Below are 22,880 nucleotides of genomic sequence, written 5' to 3'. Positions count from 1 at the left end.
GCCGAGCAACGTGATCAAGTTTAACATCTTCAAGTTTATTACATTTACATAAACATAAAACTACGCAAAAAATTAAGTATCGAACGTTTTCGACATCACAAGATGTCCTCTTCAGGAATAACATATATACAATTTTACTACATCTGAATAAAATACAATGGTTATCATAACCATAAACAGGAAAAAAACAAAAACTGCACAGTACTTCTGACTAGCTCAAACTCAACGATATAGGCTCTGCGAAAATCAAAGGTAACTGCATCAAAAGGTGTTAAAAAGTCGATCAAAAAGTCGATATCAAAAAAGACATTTATCAACTTTTTGTTCATCAAAAAGTCTATAAATGTCTTGTTGACATACCGATCAACAAGACGTTTATGGTCTAGAGCTGGGGAACACTTGAATTTGAATTCCATACAGAAAAGTGTTATTAAAGATCACATTTTCTCGTGTACAGAATGTAAAAACAACGTTTCCATCAAACAATTTGAGATCATATCCAGAGGCAGGTCTGAGTATCAAATTAAAATCTTAGAAGCCTTGTACATAAAACGTAACAATCCACCTTTGAACAGACAATTGTATGCTTGCGGCTCATCTTTCTTGCTCTCTGTATTTTAAAATTAGCTTTTTTTTCGCACTTTGCCTTTCTACCACATCATGTGATCTGTTCAACACCTTTTGATGCAGTTACCTTTGATTCTCGTGGAGCCTATCGTTGAGTTGAGCTAGTCAGAAGTACTGTGCAGTTTTTGTTTTTTTCCTGTTTATGGTTATAATAACCATTGTATTTTATTCAGATGTAGTTAATTTGTATGTATGTTATTCCTGAAGAGGACATCTTGTGATGTCGAAAACGTTCGATACTTAATTTGTTGCGTAGTTTTATGTTTATGTAAATGTAATAAACTTGAAGATGTTAAACTTGATCACGTTGCTCGGCTTCGTATGCCTATGGTTCAATTAACAAAATCCTTCACAAACTTTTTGTGTATTGTACTGACAATATATGAAACGTATGACGTATTGAAGAAATGAAACGTTGAACCTGAATCTTCACTATACTTAGCTGTATATGTTTGGACTCTTTATCAGACTTTCCATTTACTTTGTTGAAACAAAAGTCACTCAAAGTCTAAACAAGTAAAGTTGCCAGCAAAACCATTCGACACTTCCAAACATAATTTTTACAAACAATTTTGATTGTTGAATAACAAGTTACCCAAAGTTCAATCAAATAAGTAAAACCAAAACTGCTTGAAACTTAACGTCTTGAACTTAATTTAATAATTTTTATTAAGGTTCAACACAAGAATTCAAAAAGGTGCAAAAAGCAACTCGCAAACAATTTCATCGCAAATATGACGTTGATCTTTCCAACTTTGACATTTCACCAGAGGGTTTTCCAGAAATTTATCCTGAAATGTTTCAAGTTGATTTTTACCAAGGAAAGCCCATTTCTGATGATGACAAGTACAATCCCACAAGTCAAGGAATTAAGTTATCTGAATCTGACCGAACAGTAAAAATTGATAAATTAGTTGCTGATATTCGAAAGAACAGTTTTGTGTCAGTTATCGGATATCCTGGGTCAGGGAAAACAACTTTATCGCGACGCCTGGCCCGACGACTTGCGAAAAGTGAGGATGTTCTTGTCCTCAAGAAGCTTTTTATGCACATGAATGACCGCAACACACGATTGACATTGAAAGAGTTTCTGTTGGGAGATTGCAACTACAACTTAAGCGCCCAAAAACAGGATTCTGTTTTTGGATGGATCAGAGCCAATCCGGACAAATGCTTCATCATTTTAGATGGATTTGATCAAGTGAGTTGGAACCTGACAGCAACTGTGGGAATATCCAGTTACGATACTCCACTCCACTATTGCGAACTTGTTTCGAATCTTTGTTTCGGAAAATTTCTTGAAAATTGTCACTTGATATTCACTTCTCGACCACATGCTATGGTTAAGATTTCTCAAAGATGCCGACCCAAACGCACTTACTTCATTCGTGATCTGACTCCTGACAATATGAAAACGTTATTCGACGCCTTAGTCAACGACCAACAACAATCCGAGATTATTTGGAAAAAACTTACAGAAAAAACTCCTCATTTGACATCAATCTGCCACAACCCTCTGATGCTGCATCTCTACGTGAGAGCATCCCTTGGTTCGTCACAACTCGCTGATATATCCACGATGACCAGAATTTTTCATGTTGTATTACAAAATCTTAAAAACTCTGGACACGCTGAGATTTCGATATCAGATGATATTGTCACCAGACTTTCCAAAATCGCGTATGAAGCAACAAACAGAGGAACCGTGTTAATCACAAAAGACGATCTTATAAAAGAAAGTCTCACCAGTGAAAAAGTTCAAGATCTTGTCGTCACTCTAATGGGAGCAAATAGAGAATATGCACTTCTAGAAGGGCAACATCGCTTATATTTCAGTCACCAGACCTTCCAGGAGTACTTCAGTGCTTTGTACATCTGTCGTGAAATGTCATTACCTGATTTCAAATTATTCGTTCAAAATAACTTACTGGAGGGTCACTGGTCTGTTGTTGTCCAATTCACGGCCGGACTCCTTTTGGATCCGATCATGAACAAAGGTAAATTTATATTTTATCAACAGACTATTCATCATAAAACTAACAGCAAATTATATCATTGCGCTTCTTTTCATTATAATTAGTTAAGATATGATTTGTCAACTTTATGGAAAGTCTCATTGCAATAAGTTATACTCCTTAAACAAATTCTAATTGACAGATAAATCATTATGCCTTGATGTCATTTTATAAAAAAGTTATAGTACTAACAACAACTCTTTATTTAATTTACAGATCTATCAAGCTCTGCAGGTAACAAGCTCCCTTCAGATGAATCTACGTCAGCACTGACGCAATCATCACCTTCGTCTTCACAGATTGCATCAAGTAGGAATATCAGCTAGATATTTTGCGATTATATTGTGACAAGGACAACATGTGTTTGCTTGCTTGTCTGCTTCAAGTAAGATTACCTTTGAGAACCACTGGGCTAGTTGATCGTTCATATTTGCCGACAATCTTTATTTCCGGGCGTTTCCACCACGCAGCTGGTTCAAGTGCAGTGTATTTCATTGTGGGGAATGGTTTGTGTATGAGCACTAACATTACATCAAGAGCAAGAAGTTTATTTATTTTGCTTTTTCAACATCGTGTTCCATTTTGACAGATCAATCGAGCACTGCAATCAACCAACCTCCTTCAGTAGAATCTACGTCACCACTGACGCAATTGTCAACTCAATCAACATTCCGGACGTCACAAATCGCTTCAAGTAGGAATATTGTTTAGGTCGCTAGGTCAGCTGTCCCCAAAGTCTGGTCCGAAGTGATTACTTTTGTGCGTGTTGCATTTTCAATACCGTACTTGAAATAGCCTACCCACCGACGCTGATAAAATGGCGAACTTGGCCCAGCACCGAAAAATGTTAGGAACAGTTATTTCAGACCAGCGGTTCTCAAGGTTTAGACCAGGGGTCCGATGGTTTAGACCAGGGCCCAATGGTTTAGACCAGGGGTCCGAAAGCACTCAAGGTGTCCTTGAAGCATTTTCAGATGTCTGTAAAAGCTTTTGAATTTTCAGCATGATCGAAAAATTACATTTAAAAATTGGTCTCACAAAGGTTTGGTTTCTGCTTAAAAATATGTCAGATAAAAGTTAAATCTTTTTTAAAGACTCTATTTTAGACCTCCTCAATCCCCGGACTTTCTTCTGTTTTCTTCTATATTGTGACTTTTCTACATGGGTTTTCAATGCTGATTTCAAAAATATGCATAAAATTTTTTTTCGATCAACGTCTTGGAAGTTATTCGTCGTTGCTTAGCAACAACTTTTCATTAAAATTACAAAAATCCTCTTTAAAACCCCTTTACTTTTAACCTAGTATGCTGATATTTAGATTATCTGAAAGCACTTCTTCAGCTGAAGAATTTGAAAAAAAATATATTAAAATTGGACAATCGGTACCAGAGTTATGACCGTTTAAGTACCCAGATTACACAGTCACGCATGACTGATTTTTGTTAATTTATTGCCAACTGATACTAGAAAAATGGTGAAAGTTGCTGGCAAAGGGTTTTTGGGGGTAAGGAGTTTAAAAAATACATTAAAAGTGTCTCAGAGCCACAGAAAAAAAGTTATTAAAAAATTGATACGAACAGTCATGCATGAATGATTTTGTCGCAGTCGTTTCATTCCTACAACGAGATGTATTCCTTAGGCACCACAAACGTTAAATGCCTGGAGTCATATACAGTATAACGTGAAACCGATCATCTCAATGTAGCTAACATCTGGGTACCCATTGCACTTGATGTTAGAATAAACGCTTCATTGCTCGGAAAGAGCTCTGATCAAGTGCAAGATGGTCACGGTCTGCCACAATTTCAATAGCATCTCTCACCCAGCATAATGTAGTCTATGTATCTAAATCATGTGGCAAAAAATGGATTAAGTCAGCTGAACTTTACGATCACCTTCTGTAATGCATTTCAGGTTTCACTATTGATCAGTTAGCATTTTCTACTTGTATCTTGTATGATTATGTAACGTATTGTATACACTTCTACTGTCTAATATTCTGTGTGTATTCATGGAGCTGAGGTAGAGTAAAATGATCAATGATGGTTTGCTTGGTAATTTGCAGCCTTTAAAACAGTTTAAGAAAGGACAATTTGGACCAACTACTGGAGATGTTCTTCCGAAATACATATATCATCTTCAAGCAACATCTATCATCTGGGAAGCAGCTTGGGATACAGCAGTATGTCTAGCAAAAGTATGGCAGCCTGCTTGCATTCCACTGATGACAAAACAAAATATCCAAAACAAAATTATTCATTTGGTTGATGAATACAAGATATACAAACATGCCAAAAAGGAATCTGCTGCCTTAATTAAATTTCGAGAAACACTGACAACACGATTTATGATATCTGCTAAAAATGCCGAAAATCTTATTAACAAAAACAAAACATTGCTACCAGAAGATAAGGCAGAAGATATACAGTTTCTTAAATTACTTGAAACAAACCAACCAGCATCTCTTGGACCCCTTGATAGAAAGAGGTTGAAACGCTTCAAGAATTATGCATTGAAGAATCGAATAAAAGTAATAAAGTGTGATGTATGTTTGTTCCCAGTATGCTTAACAGCCTAATGATTTTTAAAGTAACATACCTATTAATTTTGATACGTATGCATAAACAAGACATTTTTTACAGATTAATGCAGATTCTCAGCCATCTACCTCAGGACTTAATTTATTGGGAAGATGACATCAGAAGACGACGAGGAGAATAAATTAAGTCCTGAGGTAGATGGTTTGAAAAGTCACAATATAGAAGAAAACAGAAGAAAGTCCGGGGATTGGGGAGGTCTACTCTATATGTTTAACTTAATTCGTTTGAGACAACAGATTGTTCATCAATACTTAATTTAGAAATCCAAACGTTCGTCAGCAGCCTATTAACATCCATACTTTTGACGTTTCTGTGATTGCAAAAAAACATTGATTACAAATGAAAAAGGGAGAAATTCCTTCTAAAAGTCGTAAAATTTTGATTTTCGACGCAGTTTATAGAAAAACATTAAATCAGCATTTACTGATTATTGATCTTGTGTACCAACATGTAACTCATGATATCACTTTGTCAATGTCATCAATCGAAACTTGTGGAACATTTGTTTCCGTCAGAAGACGAGATATGGATTTCAGAAAAAAAGTCTAGGTGTCTGCGAAACCACCAGAAAGGGGTGGTCAAAACAAGAACTGGTGTAGACCAGGGGTTTGCAAATACTTGTAGGCACGACCCAAGAAACAATCGTTCTAAATATTCGTGACCCAAACGTTTTGGAAGCATATAATTTTGTGCAATATAATTTGTACTTTAGTATCAATTTCAATACAATCGTCTCCGCTTATCAAGCCCACATCGAAACCTGACTATTTTTGGCTAATAAGCGGATGGGCCTGTTAAGCGGGGAATTATTCTCTGTCACTCTTATACAATCGGGAATTCCCAAACGGACGAAATTGGTTTTAATAAGCGGGGGCTACTACTGCCATTGAAACTAGTATAAATTTTCTTGTACAATTTTGTACAAAACTTATCCCATCAAAGAATATTTATTTTAGCCAAACAAGTTATATTTATAGTAAGTTTAAACTGTGAGGCGACCTAGAGTGAATGGTCTCGCGACCAACTATTTACCGCCCCTGGTTTAGACAATAGTCAAAAATTACATTAATCTAGTGCATTTTGATCGTATTTTCAGTTTTAAATAGAGGTGAAAAGTTGAGTTAAAACTTTGCATTTTGAACTTTAGAAGGTTTGATTTATCTGCGAGCCAGATGACGTCAACAAAAGAGCCATATATGGTTCGCGGGCCAGGTGTTGCCGACTCCTGCTGTAGTTCTACAAAGGTGACGGTTGAAAGTCATAATTTTCATGAGAATGTGATTTCTTTCAGGTAAAAAGTTGCAAAAGCAGGAAGTATTTATTTCAGAGCTGTATAAGAAAACTCAAGAAGTTGTGAAAGGTAAGTAAATGTTTTTACCTGTTCAACAAAGTTTTGTATGCTAAAAATGTTTTACTAGTTTTGAGGTAAAAATTTTAAAATTATAGTTAAGCGGAAACTCCGATCCGTGTGCTATGTTGGCTTTTTTCAATTATTTCTCGATTTTTTCAGGGTACAAAATGAGGGTACGAATGGTTCAGGGTAGAATTAGGCTACATCCGAACTTTAAAAGGTTTGATTTATCTGCAAGCCAGATGGCGTCATCAAAAGAACCATATATGGCTCGTGGGCCATGTGTTCCCGAATCCTGCTGTAGTTCGACAAAGGTGACGGTTGGAAGTCACAATTTTCATGAGAATGTGATTTCTTTCAGGTAAAAAGTTCCAAAAGCAGAAAGCATTCATTTCAGAGCTGTATAAGAAAACACCAAAAGTTTTGGCAGGTAATTAAATGTTTTTACCTGTTCAACATGGTTTTTTATGCTAAAAATGATTTTTAGTTTTGAGGTAACCTCCCAGAGACAGGGGCGTTGACAGGGGGGTCTAGGTGGTACTTTTGGACCCGGACCCGGAATATTTAAGGGGCCCGGATTTAAAAAATTCCCCGCGACTTCAAACATTATCAAGATCTTAATAAAACCACATCTAAAGGAATTGCCATCAGAGGTTAAAAAAGTCCTTTCAGCAGTCAGATGGTAAAGTACCGGGCTCCCTTCTGGGTACCGGGCCCACTTCAGCTTTCTGGTGGTAAAATAGCCACTTCTGCCACCAAACAGTAAAATAAGCATTTAGTCTAGCATAGTGATTTCCCTAATCACGAATATTACCCGAAACACGAATTTCAAAATAAACAAGTTAATACTTGTTCAAATTCAAAAACTGTAATGGCACAGTTAAGAAGATTACTATCCCTATTTCTGCACTAATAATTAGACCAAAACCGATTTTCCGATTGCAGCAATCAGCAAATGTTTGACCTAGGCCCAAACACCTTTCCGAAATCGAATTGAAAGCTTTCTGACTGTCTGCACTACCTTTGCTGTAAATTCTCTTTTGGTGAGCCTAGAATGACCAGTGAAACATCAATGGAATTGAAAAGTAATACTCTAGCGCCATCTGACAAATAAAAGTTCAAAAATGCAACCGCTAGGAAGAGATAGTAAGTTTTGCGGTTCAAGAAATTTTAAGATTGCGCAAGATTTGTTACATGACCATGCTTAAACGACACCAATAAAAGTTTGTGCACAACCTTTATATTCATAACATTGTCGATGAAGGGGGCCTGAAAAGAAATTGGTACCGGGCCCGATAAATCCTGTCAACGGCCTTGCCCAGAGAGCCACTTTATCTGATCCAGATCTGGTCAGATCTGTTATACAACAAAAGTGCTATACAACCAAAGTGGATAAAGCGTGGTCTCTTAGGTCACATTCAGGTAATAAAACCCAATTCTTTGGGGGAGTAAGACCATGTAGAGTTGAGTTGAAGTGATTCTGCGGAATAACAAGATTTTTCTATAAGATAGCCAAGGGGTGGCCAGTAGGGCGGCTCATTTTCCTTAATGTTCTTTAAAACTTTTGTCAGTTTGGAATAATGTTCCATTTTGCTCACTGGTATTTGCAAACCAAACATTTTTGTTGGGTTTTGACCTTTGACCCTGGTTCACCCAAGGAGAAATTCTGAATTTTTTCAAAAAATTAATACATTTTGAAGTGGTTTAGCAGTATCTGAACAGGGGATTTCTCAAAATTTGACCACGTGATTTTGAGGTCACTTCCTCTGTTAACTTCCACATAGAACATCTTCACCCTGCTCCAAGTCTGAGAGTCACTAATAGTGCATGCTTTTAGTGTCACTTTAGTTGATTTTACAGCCTTTTCGCGGTCAGTGAATCTATAATCACAGACCAACAAAAAAAATTTGGGCACAAAATGAGAGAATCATTTTAGAGTATTTCAGGGCCCCTGATTCCAAAAATGCACTTAGTTTTTTCGAATTGGCTCTAGTTTTCGAGATATTCGACGATGAAAATATATTTGAAATCGTTATATTCAAAGATTTCAATTAGCAAATTACTTATTTTTAGCCCTGTTTACCATTATGATGTCATAATTGCTCTTGTCTAGTTCAATTGGTTGATATCTTACGAAAGTTCAAAACGCAAGCAAGGGTTGAAATGAACTGTGATTAACGTAAGGGTGACATAAATACTCAATGAAAGCAGTTGAAAATCAGTAGGCCTACATCATAAGAAAAATAGCCCGAAAGTCGTGTGTTTATGAATGCACCCTCATATTGAAAAGGTAGGCCTACTGAAATGGATACTTGTACAAATGAAATTTTATTCTAAGCTTTTGCTAAGGCCAAGTCTTTGCTGCAAGAAGTTCTGTTTCTGGTCTATAGGCTAATAAATGGCATATAGGTTAATAAAATATGCCTTTGACAAGGATAATGCTGTACAAACAACCCAGATACATTTTACTGCATGAGGCAACCCAGAGGACCAACACATTCTGCGATAGATACAGCGCTATATAAAAACAAGCATTATTATTACTTTGACATGAAGCTGGGGGATCAAGATAAGTCTTGGATTCCTCCTAAAGTATGCAAACATTGCACTCAAACCCGTTTCTGATGGGCTCAAGGCTAAGAAGAAGTTCAGAGGGCCATGGCATAAAGAGAGCCGTGGAATCACATGAAAATTGATACTTCTGTACGGTGAGCATGTTCAAAACAAGTTGGAACATCATGGAGTGTGCAAGGCAGCCGTTGCGTGGACGTTGCTATTTCTGTTTTTTCTTTGCCCTCTCTTGTTTCAAGGGGTGATTTGCTTGAAACAATAGGAAAACGGGCATGACTGAGAGTAACCTCAATACCTTCAGTAATGTTTTGGAGCAAGGTCAAGTTTTTTTCTCAAAACCATTTCTACCACCTACTTGTAGTAGTTAAAGGTTTAGTTATCAAAAGTGGTAGCTGGAATCTTGGCTCCTCATCTCGATCAACGTGGCATTCTTGACTCCGAGGCCAAGATAACGTTCTTCCGCAACAAGGATAAAATTCTAAGCAGCTACTTCACTGAAGAACAGTGGCGTAGCCAGAATTTTTTTTTTGGGGGGGGCCAAATATTTGATGAAATGATGAGAACAACAAAGTGTTTGATTTAAGACATCGCCACCTGATGTGCAGTGGCGTATCCTGGTGGGTTGAGCATGGGAATCAATAGAAGTGGTGGGGGGTTAGAGCGTGCCGAAGGCACGCGTATACTAGGGGGTCCGGGGGCAAAATTTTTGCAAATTTACACTCAAATAATGGATTATAGCGCTTTCTGGAAACGCTTTCAGGGTAATATTTGTATGAAATTTATTAGCAGATAAACAGCTATTAACTTATTAAAGGTACGGTAGCTATTACACACAAACGGGCAAAAACTGCGTCTAAAATTAGAGAACACCAAAAACAGCAACACAAAAACTCAATAATTACACAAAAACCCAACAGAGTAAGCCATTCTGAAATTGCCCCACAAATTAGTTAAAAGAAACGTAAATCGCGTAAATTTTGCGCGATTTACGATTTGCAAAATTTATTGGTGTCTTTCTGTGTGTCTAAAACAAATCCTTGGGGGTGTTAATAGCCAGATGTCTTGGAAAACGTTATAAATTTCTACAAATTTTTTTATGTTTTCAACAAAGGGCTCAACTTCGGAATCCAAAATTTAAAAATTTGTGGGGCCTTGACCCCTTTCGTCCCCCCTCCCTGGCTACGCCTATGCTGAAGAACATAACTTTGTATTCTATAATTATATAAATGGCTTTCGTACCTTGACGGGTGTTGCTCAGTAGGCCAACCATAATAAAGAATTGCGTTTGTTCACCGATAGCTTTGTTTTGCTTATTTGTCTAGTTTGTTAAGCAAAACAATGTAGGTCTATGCACTTTGTTTGTACTTAGTAGCTACTAGCTTGTCAGTGTTCATGGAGTTGCTAATTAAACTACTTTGCTTGCTACAAGTTTGTGTTACTGCCTCTTATTGTGTCCATTAAGATGCTAGAATGCATTAGAAGGTAGTGAGTGAGCGGTTTCAGGGATAAGCGAAAACTCAATATTTTGAAAAAATTCAAACCAGGTGAACCAGGGTCAAACGTTAATATTTTTTTGTGAAATTTGGTGTAGGAGATACATTTACCAAAAGGAACAATATTACAAACTGACGAAAGATTTAAAAGAAAAAAACATTTTTTTCGAGATTTTGAGCTAGCCTAGTGGCCAGCCAGTTAATGGCCAAGAACTAATTTTTTACTTCACAAACCGCAAAGAGCTACACTCGCATCATACACATGGACACACTAACATCGCCATATCTCTTCCAAGGTTTCAAGCAATGTTGCATAGGCTATCTAACACTTTGCTTATTCAGAGCGATGTTAGTGACTTTCTCACTGGCTTTTAGCAGAGTGATAAAATGTGACAAATCTCCATTTTGTAAATGCAGTTTCAGTTTATTGACAATCGCGAACACGCTTTGCACCAGGTCAGGGAGCATTTTAATTTATCATGAAAATTCCGATCGACCTCGCATTGGTTCAACCAAAAGATCTGATCCATAATCTACTGAAGATCCCGAGTGCTCGGAATAGTTCTTTTCTGTGATGAACAGTTCCGCGACATAGCAAAGCTGAAAGACGCGAGAGCCTACCTGGCTTGACAGCCATCTTAGAGCATACTCTAGCAGCAGGTCACCCAGCAGCTCTTGGTTCAACTCAGTGATGAGATTTTTAATGCTGGTGATTGATCACGTGAGTGCGAACATACAGTAGTTGACGATTTTCGTCACAGGCTTTATGACGTTGTCCAAATTCAATAGTTCAAACACAAGTTAGACTTACTTCCTGTGGATTTTTAGGAGGTAGACTGAAGTGAGTTACTGTATGTAGTATATTGTACGTAAGAGCCGCATAAAACTGGGGAAAGGAACTCTTGCTAGCCGCGGGTTAGCCAGGCCTGGGATAGCCTAACTATTTTTCTACCTGTTAACCTACGCCTCTGTTAAAGGCATACCGTCGGTTGTGGAGTGGTGACCCTTCGACTATAGCCCTTGATTCCCCTTAGAATCATAAATAATACGATAGCTCAGTTGGTTAGCGCGTGACTTCTGGAACGAAGAATCTTCAAGATTAAGCGCCGCTAGTTCGACTCTCGGGTGTGTATGCTTGAGCAACGCACGTAAAGGACTGCTCTTCATTAAGCGGCATCTAATGGGTGGAATAATTCCCCTGCAACAAGACTTCAACATTCGGAAACTTCACTCTGTCAATCTCGGTGGCCGGACCTGCGTCAGTGATTCAAAGCCGAGCGTGGCCGAGCGTCGGCGGCAGTGGCCGAGTGGTTAGCGCGTAGGGCTCGCAGTCGAGAGCCTGCATGTACGACTCCAGCCACCCGCACTTGCTGTTGTTTCTCTGGGCAAGAAACTTTACGATAATTGCCTCTACCCAGTGATCGATTTCGAGTAATGGGTAGTACCAAATTGAAGTCATAAGTAGAGTAGACAACCGGAAACAGACATTGCCGTCGGCTGCAGCGTGGGTCAGGTGTACGTCGGAAAGCGTACACCGATGCATAGCGCTCAAGTCCGCTTTCTCGCAATGCAGGATAAAGATATAGCAAACAAACAAAACCTCTACAAGTATGCGAAACTGTCAGGATTAAGCTCTGCAAGAAGCTTTCCTAGTCCGAGGATAAAGATTCAATCAATCAATACGCTGCTGCAGGGATAAATGTCTACGGCCACTCTCAGTGCCATAGCCGTACGAGCCAGGGGGGCAGGGGGGGCAGCCGCCCCCCCTGTTGTTTCAAAACGTCGCGAATTCGGGCAAAATCTTGAAATTATTAGAGCAAAAATTGCTATATAAAAGCTACAAAAGTGCATGAATTATGAAAAACTATAAATTAATATCTTTTACCTATCAAACTAAGTACAGCCTCTTATTTGCACAAGAAATGTGCCGCAAAATTTTCATTTGGCACACCCGTATTGATGTATTAAATTGCATGGTGATCAAACTATAGTACGAAATGCATTTAACCAACTGCATCATGCCAATTTGGGCAGCCACCAAAATATGTCTCTAATACTTTTGTGAAACTGCCCAAATCAAAACACAAAATTTGCTATATATACAGTTAATTTTATTAATTTTCACAAATGCATCGTGTTGATTTGGGCAGCTAAAAACATGAAATTATTTGATGAAACTGATTAGTCTGTTTATGCAACTGCCCAAATTAGCGCGAGGCAGTTTCCCCAAAATGAACAAATTCATTAATTTTTCCCATTTACATAACTGTATCGTTTAGATTTGGGCAACAAAAAAATATGAAATTATCTGATCATAGTCTATTTATAAAACTGCCCAAATTGGCATGATGCAGTTGCCTCGCATCAAAATTTACAAAGTCTTTAATTTTTTTCATAATATCCATAAATGCATCATCTTGATTTGGGCAACTACAAAATATGAATTTATATAAATCTGGTGAATAGCCTACTTTTATAAAACAATTCGGGTGGGGAGGTCACAGTACTTTTACAACCATAAATGGACATAGCTAAGCAACACCACAACATTTAACAAAAACATGTAAAGTACTGTAATGTTAAGGTGTTGCTTAGCTTTGTTTGGTTACTTTTATAAAAGGTTCTGCTACTATTCGGCGAGTTCCCTATTAGGCGAGAGCCTTTTTCAGCGAGTTTCCTATTCGGCGATTTTTTGAAAATCCAACGAAGCCTTCTGCAAATCCGATGATTGAATATTATTCAATATTCAGACATTGAATCAATGTAAATACGTACTGTTAGGCTAATTGGTTTCTTTGAATCCTACGTTACCGTCTGTATGCAAACCAGGGATGGAGGAACCATTTTAAAAGTAGGTGGGCCCAAAGGCGTAGCAGTCAAAGTTATTCAAACTTCTGGGGGGCTTCGCCCCCCAGATCCCCCATAACATTGCTGCATTCCTAATAGCCTACTTCCAATCGCTTATGCATTGTGTTTCATGATTGCATTGTGTGCCAGCCAGCAAAAATTTTTCGTTTTTAGGCCCGATTTGGCCAAACAAATTACAAAATTGTTAAATTGCTCTGTAGCGCTGTACAAAATATGGCGATGTACACACAAATAAAAAGGCAATATATACACACACAGTTATAATACCTAAAATAAATCCTGCAGCATTATACAGTAGGCCTATACAGTATACCTGAAATAATCTGCAGCATTATACAGTAGGCCTACGTGCATGCACTGCATAATATGTAATGATATCATTGTTTTAACCTTGGAGAACAATTAGATTGATTTATAGATTACTTCACCAATCACACGCAACCACACCCACTGCCCATCAACAGTGGGCTCAACAGAAAAGTTTGAAGATTAGATATCAGCATTGAGCTATCAAAGATAACACAGGCAAACAAAAATTTTTTTTAAAGGCACGGCATGTGAGAGTCATTTTAGGGTATTTCGAGGCCCCTGATTCCGCACTTGTTTTTTTCGAATTGGCTCTAATTTTTAAGATAGCCTACAGCAAAAACTTTTTTTTACAATTTTGAGCCCCTATAGATTTAACATCGCGTCGTTTATTATATAGACAAAACTGAAAGTAATCCCAGGCACTTTTCTCAGTTGTATAAACGCCATTTGAAACCAATCACGTTGATTACAACCCAAACAAACGGCTATTTAACGTTTAGGCTACTGGCCTAGTAACAATCAAAATACGACGTGAAGCAAGCCTTAGAATACAAGATGTAGAATATATAACTTTAATATATTTGTTGACTTCAACAATATCAGGCCTACTAACTAAGCTACTAAGTACAAATAAAATACATACGGTAGGCTACATTGTTTTGCTTAAGAAACTAGACGAATAAGCATTAAGCAAAACAAAGCCATCGATGAACAAACACAATTCTTTATTATGGTAGGCTTACTATACTGAGCAACACCCATCAAGGTACGAAGGCCATTTATATAGCCTAATTACAGAATACAAAGTTGTGTTCTTTAATAAAGAAGCTGCTTACAATTTTATCCTTGTTACGGAAGAACTTAATCTTGTAGTTGAATGAGTTTCGCTTTTAGCAGCATGATCGTTGCTTACTTCACAGTGTAGATTCAAACGATCTGTTATAGCCTGATGCTGCGGGTTCTTTTTGGCAATATCAAATTACACTAGCTTTCGGAACACAGTTCCCTAGTCATGTGTTATGACGAATGGTGTTGAAGTCAGTGAGTTGTTGAAGTCAACCACTCACTGACTTCAACACCATTCGTCATAACACATGACTAGGGAACTGTGCTCCGAAAGCTAGTGTAATTTGATATTGCCAAAAAGAACCCGCAGCATCAGGCTATAACAGATCGTTTGAATCTACACTGTGAAGTAAACTTAATCTTGGTTCGAAATTCAATTCCTGGTACCGGTAGTTTCGAAAATTCGAAAAAACTAAGTGCATTTTTGGAATCAGGGGGACTGAAATACTCTAAAATGACTTTCACCTTTTGGGCCAAAATCGTTTTGTTGGCCTGTGTAATCAAATTAGTATGTATCAAATGAATGCAGAGCTTTTTTTGGATCTCCTTCTCTAATTTGCCGTTTTCACTACCTTTTCAAAGAAATTTGACTTTCAAAAGTGGGTGGGCCAGGCCCACCCAGAAAATAAAGTAGGTGGGCCTAGGCCCACGAGGCCCACGTGGTTCCTCCATCCCTGATGCAAACTTAGAATATATTAAACTTAGTTATTTTTGTCATCAAATTACCTAGCCTAACTATATTTTTAGAAGTAGTGCTGCCAGACCTTTTTATTTTTGTACTAAAATTTGTATCATCAAAACTACTTTAATTGATTGAACAAAGTTTATTTGAACAAAAATAGTATATATGTCTGTGTTTTATTACATTTAATTATAATTTCTCTATTGTTGTGTACTTTTTTCTGAATCCGCATGGTCGCCCTGAGCCGATTTCCTGCAATGTTTATTTTTCTGAGTCTTTTATGACAACACAACTGAATATTTAAGCGGCCCTGTTTATTATTGTTGGTGTGTAAAACAATATTTGTTACTCCTACTTACCATGCTCTTCAAAGATGAATTCAGTTGTTCTATCTTGATTACTTTGGTAAGAAATTCTAGCTAGCTGGTGATCAGTGGCTTAGCCAGGGGGGGGGAGGGGTATTGCAAAGAGCGAGTTGTGCCATTACCAAACATTCAAATATGTCAGCCAGGAATTAGCAACAAGAAAACATAGAGAATTGTAGCTTTATTTCCGAAAAATACAGAAGAAAACATGATCTTATCCTTTTGCTATGCCACTGGACAGCACCATTTTACAGGAATATTCATAACCACATTTTTGTTGAAAATACTCTCAGAATGCACCAAATTCAAAGTAATTTTTCAAAATTTTCTGGGGGAGGCCCCCCAGACCTCCGTTGCTGGCTGTCGTCATAAGCGAAACATGCCCTCAACCCCCCCTTTCAAAATTACTGGCTACGCCACTGCTGGTGATCTTAACACTTGTTATGTTATTTTTTCACTGTTATCATGCACCGCATACATTATATTTGGGCAATTTCTATAAAAGCGTGCACATTTGGGCAAATTTACTTTCTGCCCCCCCAAAATGGTTTGGTCTCGTACGGCTATGCTCAGTGCTATGGCTCACTGAATTGAGAAGACGTTAATTCTTCTTTTAGAAACATGAAATTTAATTATTATAAAATAAATTAAAAAATGGCTTAATTTAAAGTGAACCCAATCAAATATCCAAGTGATAATTTTTTTCTGGCACTGATTTCTAGTTTTCTACTTGGATTTATTGGTGAATACTGTTTTTTTTCTATGCAACTCTACGCAGAAAACTCCCGCGCAAAAGCTGCAGACGACAATTTATATGTGGTTGCTCACAGAGTTGCCAAATTTACATTTTATTCGCAAGCTTAAACTTGTTTGCTTTGTAAGTATGCGCGTATTTTTTGCAACTTAACTCACAAATTGATCATCATTTTTACTTTATTTTTAATAAAACCTGAAGTTGTTTTTTTTCAACAGGTTTAGTTTTGCAACTTTATTGTACTGTTTATCTTTGCAATTCAATGTATTTGGCAACTCTACACAAAACTCCCGCGCAAATCAGCAGGCGACAGCCATTTTGTTTTTAGAGGTTGAGAAGAACGGATCTGTTTAGATTCAGTTGCAGCAGGAAATGGTTGGTTTCTGCTTTCAATCCTGTCATCATTCTGCTTGGTTTCATCTGACAAATGTTTAAAAGTTTGTTTCTGTCGTGTGTTCTGAGTTTGAAGAAACATCAGCTTGGATTGAACTGCAGCAAGAAATGTCTGATTGGGAAATTTTTATTATCAAGTTCAAAGTTTTCATGATCAAGTTGTGAAGTTGCTTCGAAGATTTATCGAAAAAGAAATCAAAGTTTATTATAATTTGCAAGCTCTGGTTAGTTTAATGTTTTAACAAAAGTTTAGTTTCCACCTGCAAAGCTAGCCTAAGTATTTTATCCTATTTTGATAAAACTTCGAAGCCGTTGAAGACAAAATTTGTGATTTTGTGACCAGCTCACAAAAGTCTACTCAGGTTATTTTCAAATTAGACTTTGACTCAAACCTGAAAGTTTTGTTCAAAATAATTTGTTTATGTTTTTGTTTGCGATATAAATGAATTAATGTTTTGTTTTTTAGTAAACAACTTGTGTTCAATGTTTGTTTATTTTATGGTTAGAATCAAACTGTGGTTTTAGATGACAACCTGGTTAGCCGAGCTAATATTGATTGATATTGTTCCTGCATTGTTAGTTGACAATGAACGTCGTTCCATCATCACCATTACAAAGATCCTTCGGGAAGGCAACAACGAGGAAGTGACAGTCACAGCAGGAAGTCATTTTGATGGAGGGTGGATATGGATGGATTCAACCGACACCCAGAATGACATCCATGCAGTGACGTCATTCCTCAAGCGGATGCCGACGCGACTTGGAAAGCTTCATCTGTTCTGGTGCTTCATGGATTCCAATCAATTCCTTCCATGGAAGGAGGCGATCAAATCAATGCCTGGATCCGTGAGTCTTGTTTAACTTTTATAACCAACACATTGATTCATGGTCAGTTGTTACGTTGATTCAACGTCGCATTACGTTGTTTTAACGTCTGTAATAATTCAACGTTACATTAGGTAGTCCCAGTTAAACGAAACGTCACAACCAACAACATGATTGAATTGTTGCATCATAATTATTTGTGTTTAGATTGTTGAGTTGGATCTCCTTGGCAACCGCCTACATGTCGATGACGTCATCGATGTATTTGATAAGGTCGAGGAAGAAGTTGTGGTGATAGATTCCCTTCATGACAATCGTGGGAAGAGGGCGGGGAGAAATCCGAACAAGAAAGAACGATCCAAGTTGCAAAAAGCTCTGGATAGGTTGAACAACAAAGTGAGAGTTACATTGTATCAACGTTATCTAACGTAACATCTATCAAACTCTAACCTCAGGATTATTTTGCTTCTGGTGATGTAGCCTAGCTAGCCTATGGTAGCCTACAATCACCAAGGTTTGTTATTCTCGTTGATTCTACGTCAATGAACATTAAATCAACGTAAATTATTTGCGTCAACATGACATTGATTCAACAACCAAGAAACTTCCTTAATTTAATTATTCGCTTTGTCTTTTATAGAAGTTGAAGATCGTGGTTGATTGTAACTATTGTGATGGCGATTACTATCGTGATCTCATTTACATCACCCACAAGGATTCCACTGATGATGGTTGAAAGACTTCAGTTTTGATTAATTTGATGATTTTATGTGTTTTGTTGTTTGTTTATCTGATAGTTGATTTTGTTTACATTAAATTGTTGCTATCCTTTGTTTGTTACATGATAAAGTATCAACGATAGACGACGTTGTATCAACGTTGCGATGATGCAGTTGTGTTGTTAGCAAAGGGTTGGGGAGTGTCCTCTGGTTTGTTTATGTTCAACTTGAGGTCGATAAACATCAACAAAAGTATGTTTGTTTCTTGAACTTATTAATTTTTATCAAATAATTTCAATGAAGAATTCAAATTTGTGTTACTTGTTTACAGTGTTGCCAGATTACATAATTTGTTTTTTAAATTATTCATTTCAATATAGAATTTGAGTCGGAAAAGTAGCTGCCGAGATGAGCCACATTTTAGGGAACGTCAAATCAGTTCATTTGTTAACAGTGTTGCCGAATTGAATTGTTTGTTTTTTTTAATTTAAATCAGAGACCTGCTGGCGGAAACCCTAAATACCAATTGTCAGAGTTGCATGTTCTATTTGCACTAATTTTGCCAGTGAGGGTAAAAATCGTAATTCGATAACCTTTTAAATGTTTCCAATCTCAAATAGCTGTACTAAAAGTGCAACAATGCCTGACAAGTTTTAAGGGTTGCCAGTTCTGCGGTTTTTGCCGCAAAGTTGGACTAGTTTTGTTTCGTGGGAGAACTATGCCAGTTGCGAATTGTGATATTGTTGATTTGTTTAGTTTCTTTCCAGTTGGAACCGACTTTTAATAGATTAATATGGTACTCTTTTTACTTGAAAAAATCCTGCAACACTGACAATGGATATTTAGAGGTAGCCTACTCCTCTGCAAGCAGGTTTAAGACGGTTATTTTTCTTAAATATGTAACAAAAGAAAAATGATTGAATTACAATTTCTGTAACAAAACACATATCGTAAGACTTAAACTCGCCACCATAACCGAACAATTTGCTCATCGCCAGCCTGGATATAGAGTGAAACGACACGAGTAACATAAAGCACAGTTTTGCCTCGCAAAGTAAACGTAACGAAAAGAGCAACTAGTAATTAAAAGATGCACAATAACCAGATGCATTTGTGCATTCCCCAGTGTGTAAGGCGAAACTGCACTTTGGGGAGAGCTCGAATATATTACACCAGATGAAGGACTCTGTAAGTGAGCCACTGGTTAAAGATGGTTACGATCTGGGTTGACTTTGATGATGATCGCATTTACCTCAAAAACAAGGATCGATGTTTGAAAGACGTCATTGGTTTATATTCAACATCACACCACTGTCGTTGCTGTGAACACTCCATTTTACTTTAAATGATGCGCTGTACATAGTATTTTGTATATGTAATATGTTTAATATGCAAATAATATGTAGTATGTTTAATATACGTAATAATATGCCGTATGTTTATTGTTTATTCTTAAATGCTCGTGTTGTTGATTGTTCTTTTTTATATTGGTTGTAAGGTTCAGTCGTCCCCGCATGGTTTCATCAACTGGCACACCTCCAGTTGCTTTAGGTATGTGGAGCCAACTGGTTCTTCCAACTAATTCATCTACTTTAAACTGTTAGGTTTGGTGGCCGTGCTTAATTTACTTTCGTGTACGTAACCTTTAAATCTGCGTCGCATGCACGTTTTAAACTTTTGTAGTTTTGCCACCTTTTCCTTTTGTTGGTTTTGTTCTCGTTCACTATTTGTAACTTTATCATTGCTGTTGTTTTCCGACAAATTTGAGTAGAGAGGTAACTCTTTTAAACCATAAACAGACATAACTCAGCAGCAACACTACATTTAACATTGTAAAAACAAAACACAAACAGCCGAAAACGTTCGCTGTTTGTTTTTATAATGGTAAATGTAGTGTTGTTGCTGAGTTATGTCTGTTTAAGGTTTTCCGACAAAGAAAAATAAATTGAATTGAATTATAATTATGGAAAAACTCTTTCACAATGACATGGTTCAGTTTTAAATCTTTATCCTCGGACTGACAAAGCCTCTGAACGTTATTCCTCGTAGTTTCGCATACTTGTAAAGGCTTGTTAGGGCCGATTGTTGAAGTGTTGTTGCCAAGAATTACTCTATTTACTAGGTGCCCCTGAATGGAGACTGGAGAGCAGTCCTGAAATGCGTTCCTCAAACGCACACCCCGAGAGTCGAACCAGCACCGTGTGATCTTGAGTCGGGCGTGTAACCACTGAGCTAACGGGGCGGATTAAATGCCAATGTCATGTTTGGAAGTTTTTAGTAGGCCTACTACCCAAAAACGAATCAAACTCGCGGTCTTCCGTTGTAAGTGGAGTACGTTCGCTAAAAGCCATGGCGCGCCATGCTAAAAGCTTAATCTGAAGATCGTCATCTGACTGCAGTGATAGAAGGTCTGTAGCATATCCTGCCAGCAGGCGCGAATCTATGGGGGGGGCCCCGGGCCCCCCCCGAAATTTTGTGAGAAATTGTTGAATGGTTTGATATGCTTCTAAACAGCTGATATTAGTCCCACAGCGGACTTACAACCCCCCCTTTGGCACGCGTGTGACGTCACGATATTGAGAATGATGCTTTCAGTCTCTATGTCTCTAAAACAAAGTTTGCCTAATTTTAAGCGAAACTGCATTAAAAGAGCGAGTTTTGCCAATACCAAACATCTCAGCCAGGAATTAGCAACAAGAAAACATAGAGACTTAGCTTTATTACCGAAAAAATGCCGAAGAAAACATGATTTTATCCTTTTGCTATGCCACCGGACAGCACCATTTTACAGGAATATTTATACCCATATTTTTGTTGAAAATGCTCTCAGAATGCACCAAATTCAAAGTAATTTTTAAAAAATTTCTGGGGGAGGCCTCCCAGACCCCCGCCGCTGGGTGTCGCCTTTGGCGAATACGCCGTCGGGCTTCGCCCGCCGGCCGTCAAAACCCTCCAAATTCCTGGCTACGCCACTGATTGTGCATATCTGTTTTTTCTTTTTATTACTTTTTAATTCATTTTCAAATTTTCTGGCCCCCCCCAAAAAAAACTCCTAGATCCGCGCCTGCCTGCCAGGAAGTCATTTTATATGTTGTTAGGACTTGTTAGCAAACAATTTTATTCTACTGTACAATGTTCCAACAGGGCCCACCCTGAACACTGTTTGAACCATCGTTGGTGGGCACTGTTGGCACCAACGCCATTTTGAACCAAACAATTAAGCTGTAACTGGTGCAGTTATGCTCTTGCAAAATGTAACAAATGAAAAATTTAAATGATCTATTAATAATTCTCAATGCATAAATCTTACAAGCCAGGGTATAATTATTGTATGTGTTCATTAGTTTATGATTTTATAATTTTGCTTGTGTGCAAGACATAGCCTATTAGGCCTATAAAGATTCTTGTAACATTGTATTTCAAAAGTTATTTTTTAGCACAGTAAGCAATTTAGGTAGTGTATCAACTGACCCTCCATGGTGCATCAACTGACCTGCGGTGGCAGGTGAGTTCATACACTTGAGTACACCATTTAAGTTGCGCACTATGAATAAACTGTAGAAGATGCGAATCTGAAAATTTGCTAATCAATAGATGAGATCATATTCCCATCAGACCTGAAAATTTCAATCTTTTTTGATTTAAAGTTTAATTTTGCAAGTAAAATATGTCTTTTGGCGAAAGATCCTGCTATACAAAAAACCTAACGACTGTATGATGAGACTACCTTCAGGATGCAGTTGGAAAGTCTTACATACAGTAGAATTCGCCTATAACGGCTTCGTTTATAACGTCAATTCGCCTATTACGTCACATTTTGCTCGGTCCCGGCAGAATTCCTACCTTTTACGTACATTGTAATTCGGCTACAACAGCATCGCCTATAACGTCAATTCGCATGTAACAGCACCCTTTATTGGTCCTCAGACGTCTTTTGTTCGTTTATAACGTCACTTTAAGCCATCACCTTCACCAGGAACGGTCAGTCTTTTAATCCAGTTAGCGCTGCTGCTTGTAAAATGTCTTCCCTTTATTTTGCTACGTCGTTCGCAGCAGGGACTTTAATTAACTGAATTAAATATTTTTTTCGCGTGAAAAACTATCACCTGCAAAAAGCAGTTCTACAGCTGACCTTTAAACAACTCTAAACAACTTTAAACAACTAAACAACAGTTGTACGTGCAGTACTGTATAAACTAATTAACTGAATTAACTTTTTTTCCCGCGTGAAAAAATCCGAAGTCACGACGATAGCGAGCAAATCCTACATTATTTAGCAAAAGCTGAACGCTATGTAGTAGAGAAATCCGTGTCAAAACCGAAACAGCTGAAGATCAATGCCTTTTTTGCTAATAAACAATGAACTTCTCTACTACTGTATGTAACGAGCTGTAGGATTTCCTGTAGGCTACCTTTCGCTGTAGGTTATTTTTTTTAAACAATTTTATTGTTTACTGTATTT

At 37.6% G+C, this 22,880-nt stretch overlaps 1 protein-coding gene across 1 annotated transcript; it reads left to right on the top strand.

Annotated features, from left to right (window-relative positions):
- The first annotated feature begins 1,678 nt into the window (after window positions 1-1,678).
- Window positions 1,679-18,565, top strand: LOC145771730 (uncharacterized). Its single transcript, XM_082583458.1, has 8 exons — window positions 1,679-2,624; window positions 2,859-2,951; window positions 3,232-3,336; window positions 6,534-6,602; window positions 6,955-7,023; window positions 17,455-17,720; window positions 17,907-18,095; window positions 18,340-18,565. Exons 1-8 carry the CDS (start codon window positions 1,679-1,681, stop codon window positions 18,433-18,435), a joined length of 1,833 nt encoding a protein of 610 aa, XP_082439584.1. The 3' UTR covers window positions 18,436-18,565.
- The last annotated feature ends 4,315 nt before the right edge of the window (window positions 18,566-22,880 follow it).

This window comes from Aplidium turbinatum, chromosome 6 (assembly GCF_918807975.1).
Source record: "Aplidium turbinatum chromosome 6, kaAplTurb1.1, whole genome shotgun sequence".
NCBI classification, from domain to species: domain Eukaryota; kingdom Metazoa; phylum Chordata; class Ascidiacea; order Aplousobranchia; family Polyclinidae; genus Aplidium; species Aplidium turbinatum.
Note: the sequence above shows the minus strand (reverse complement) of the source record. Positions and strands in the feature narration are given on the sequence as shown.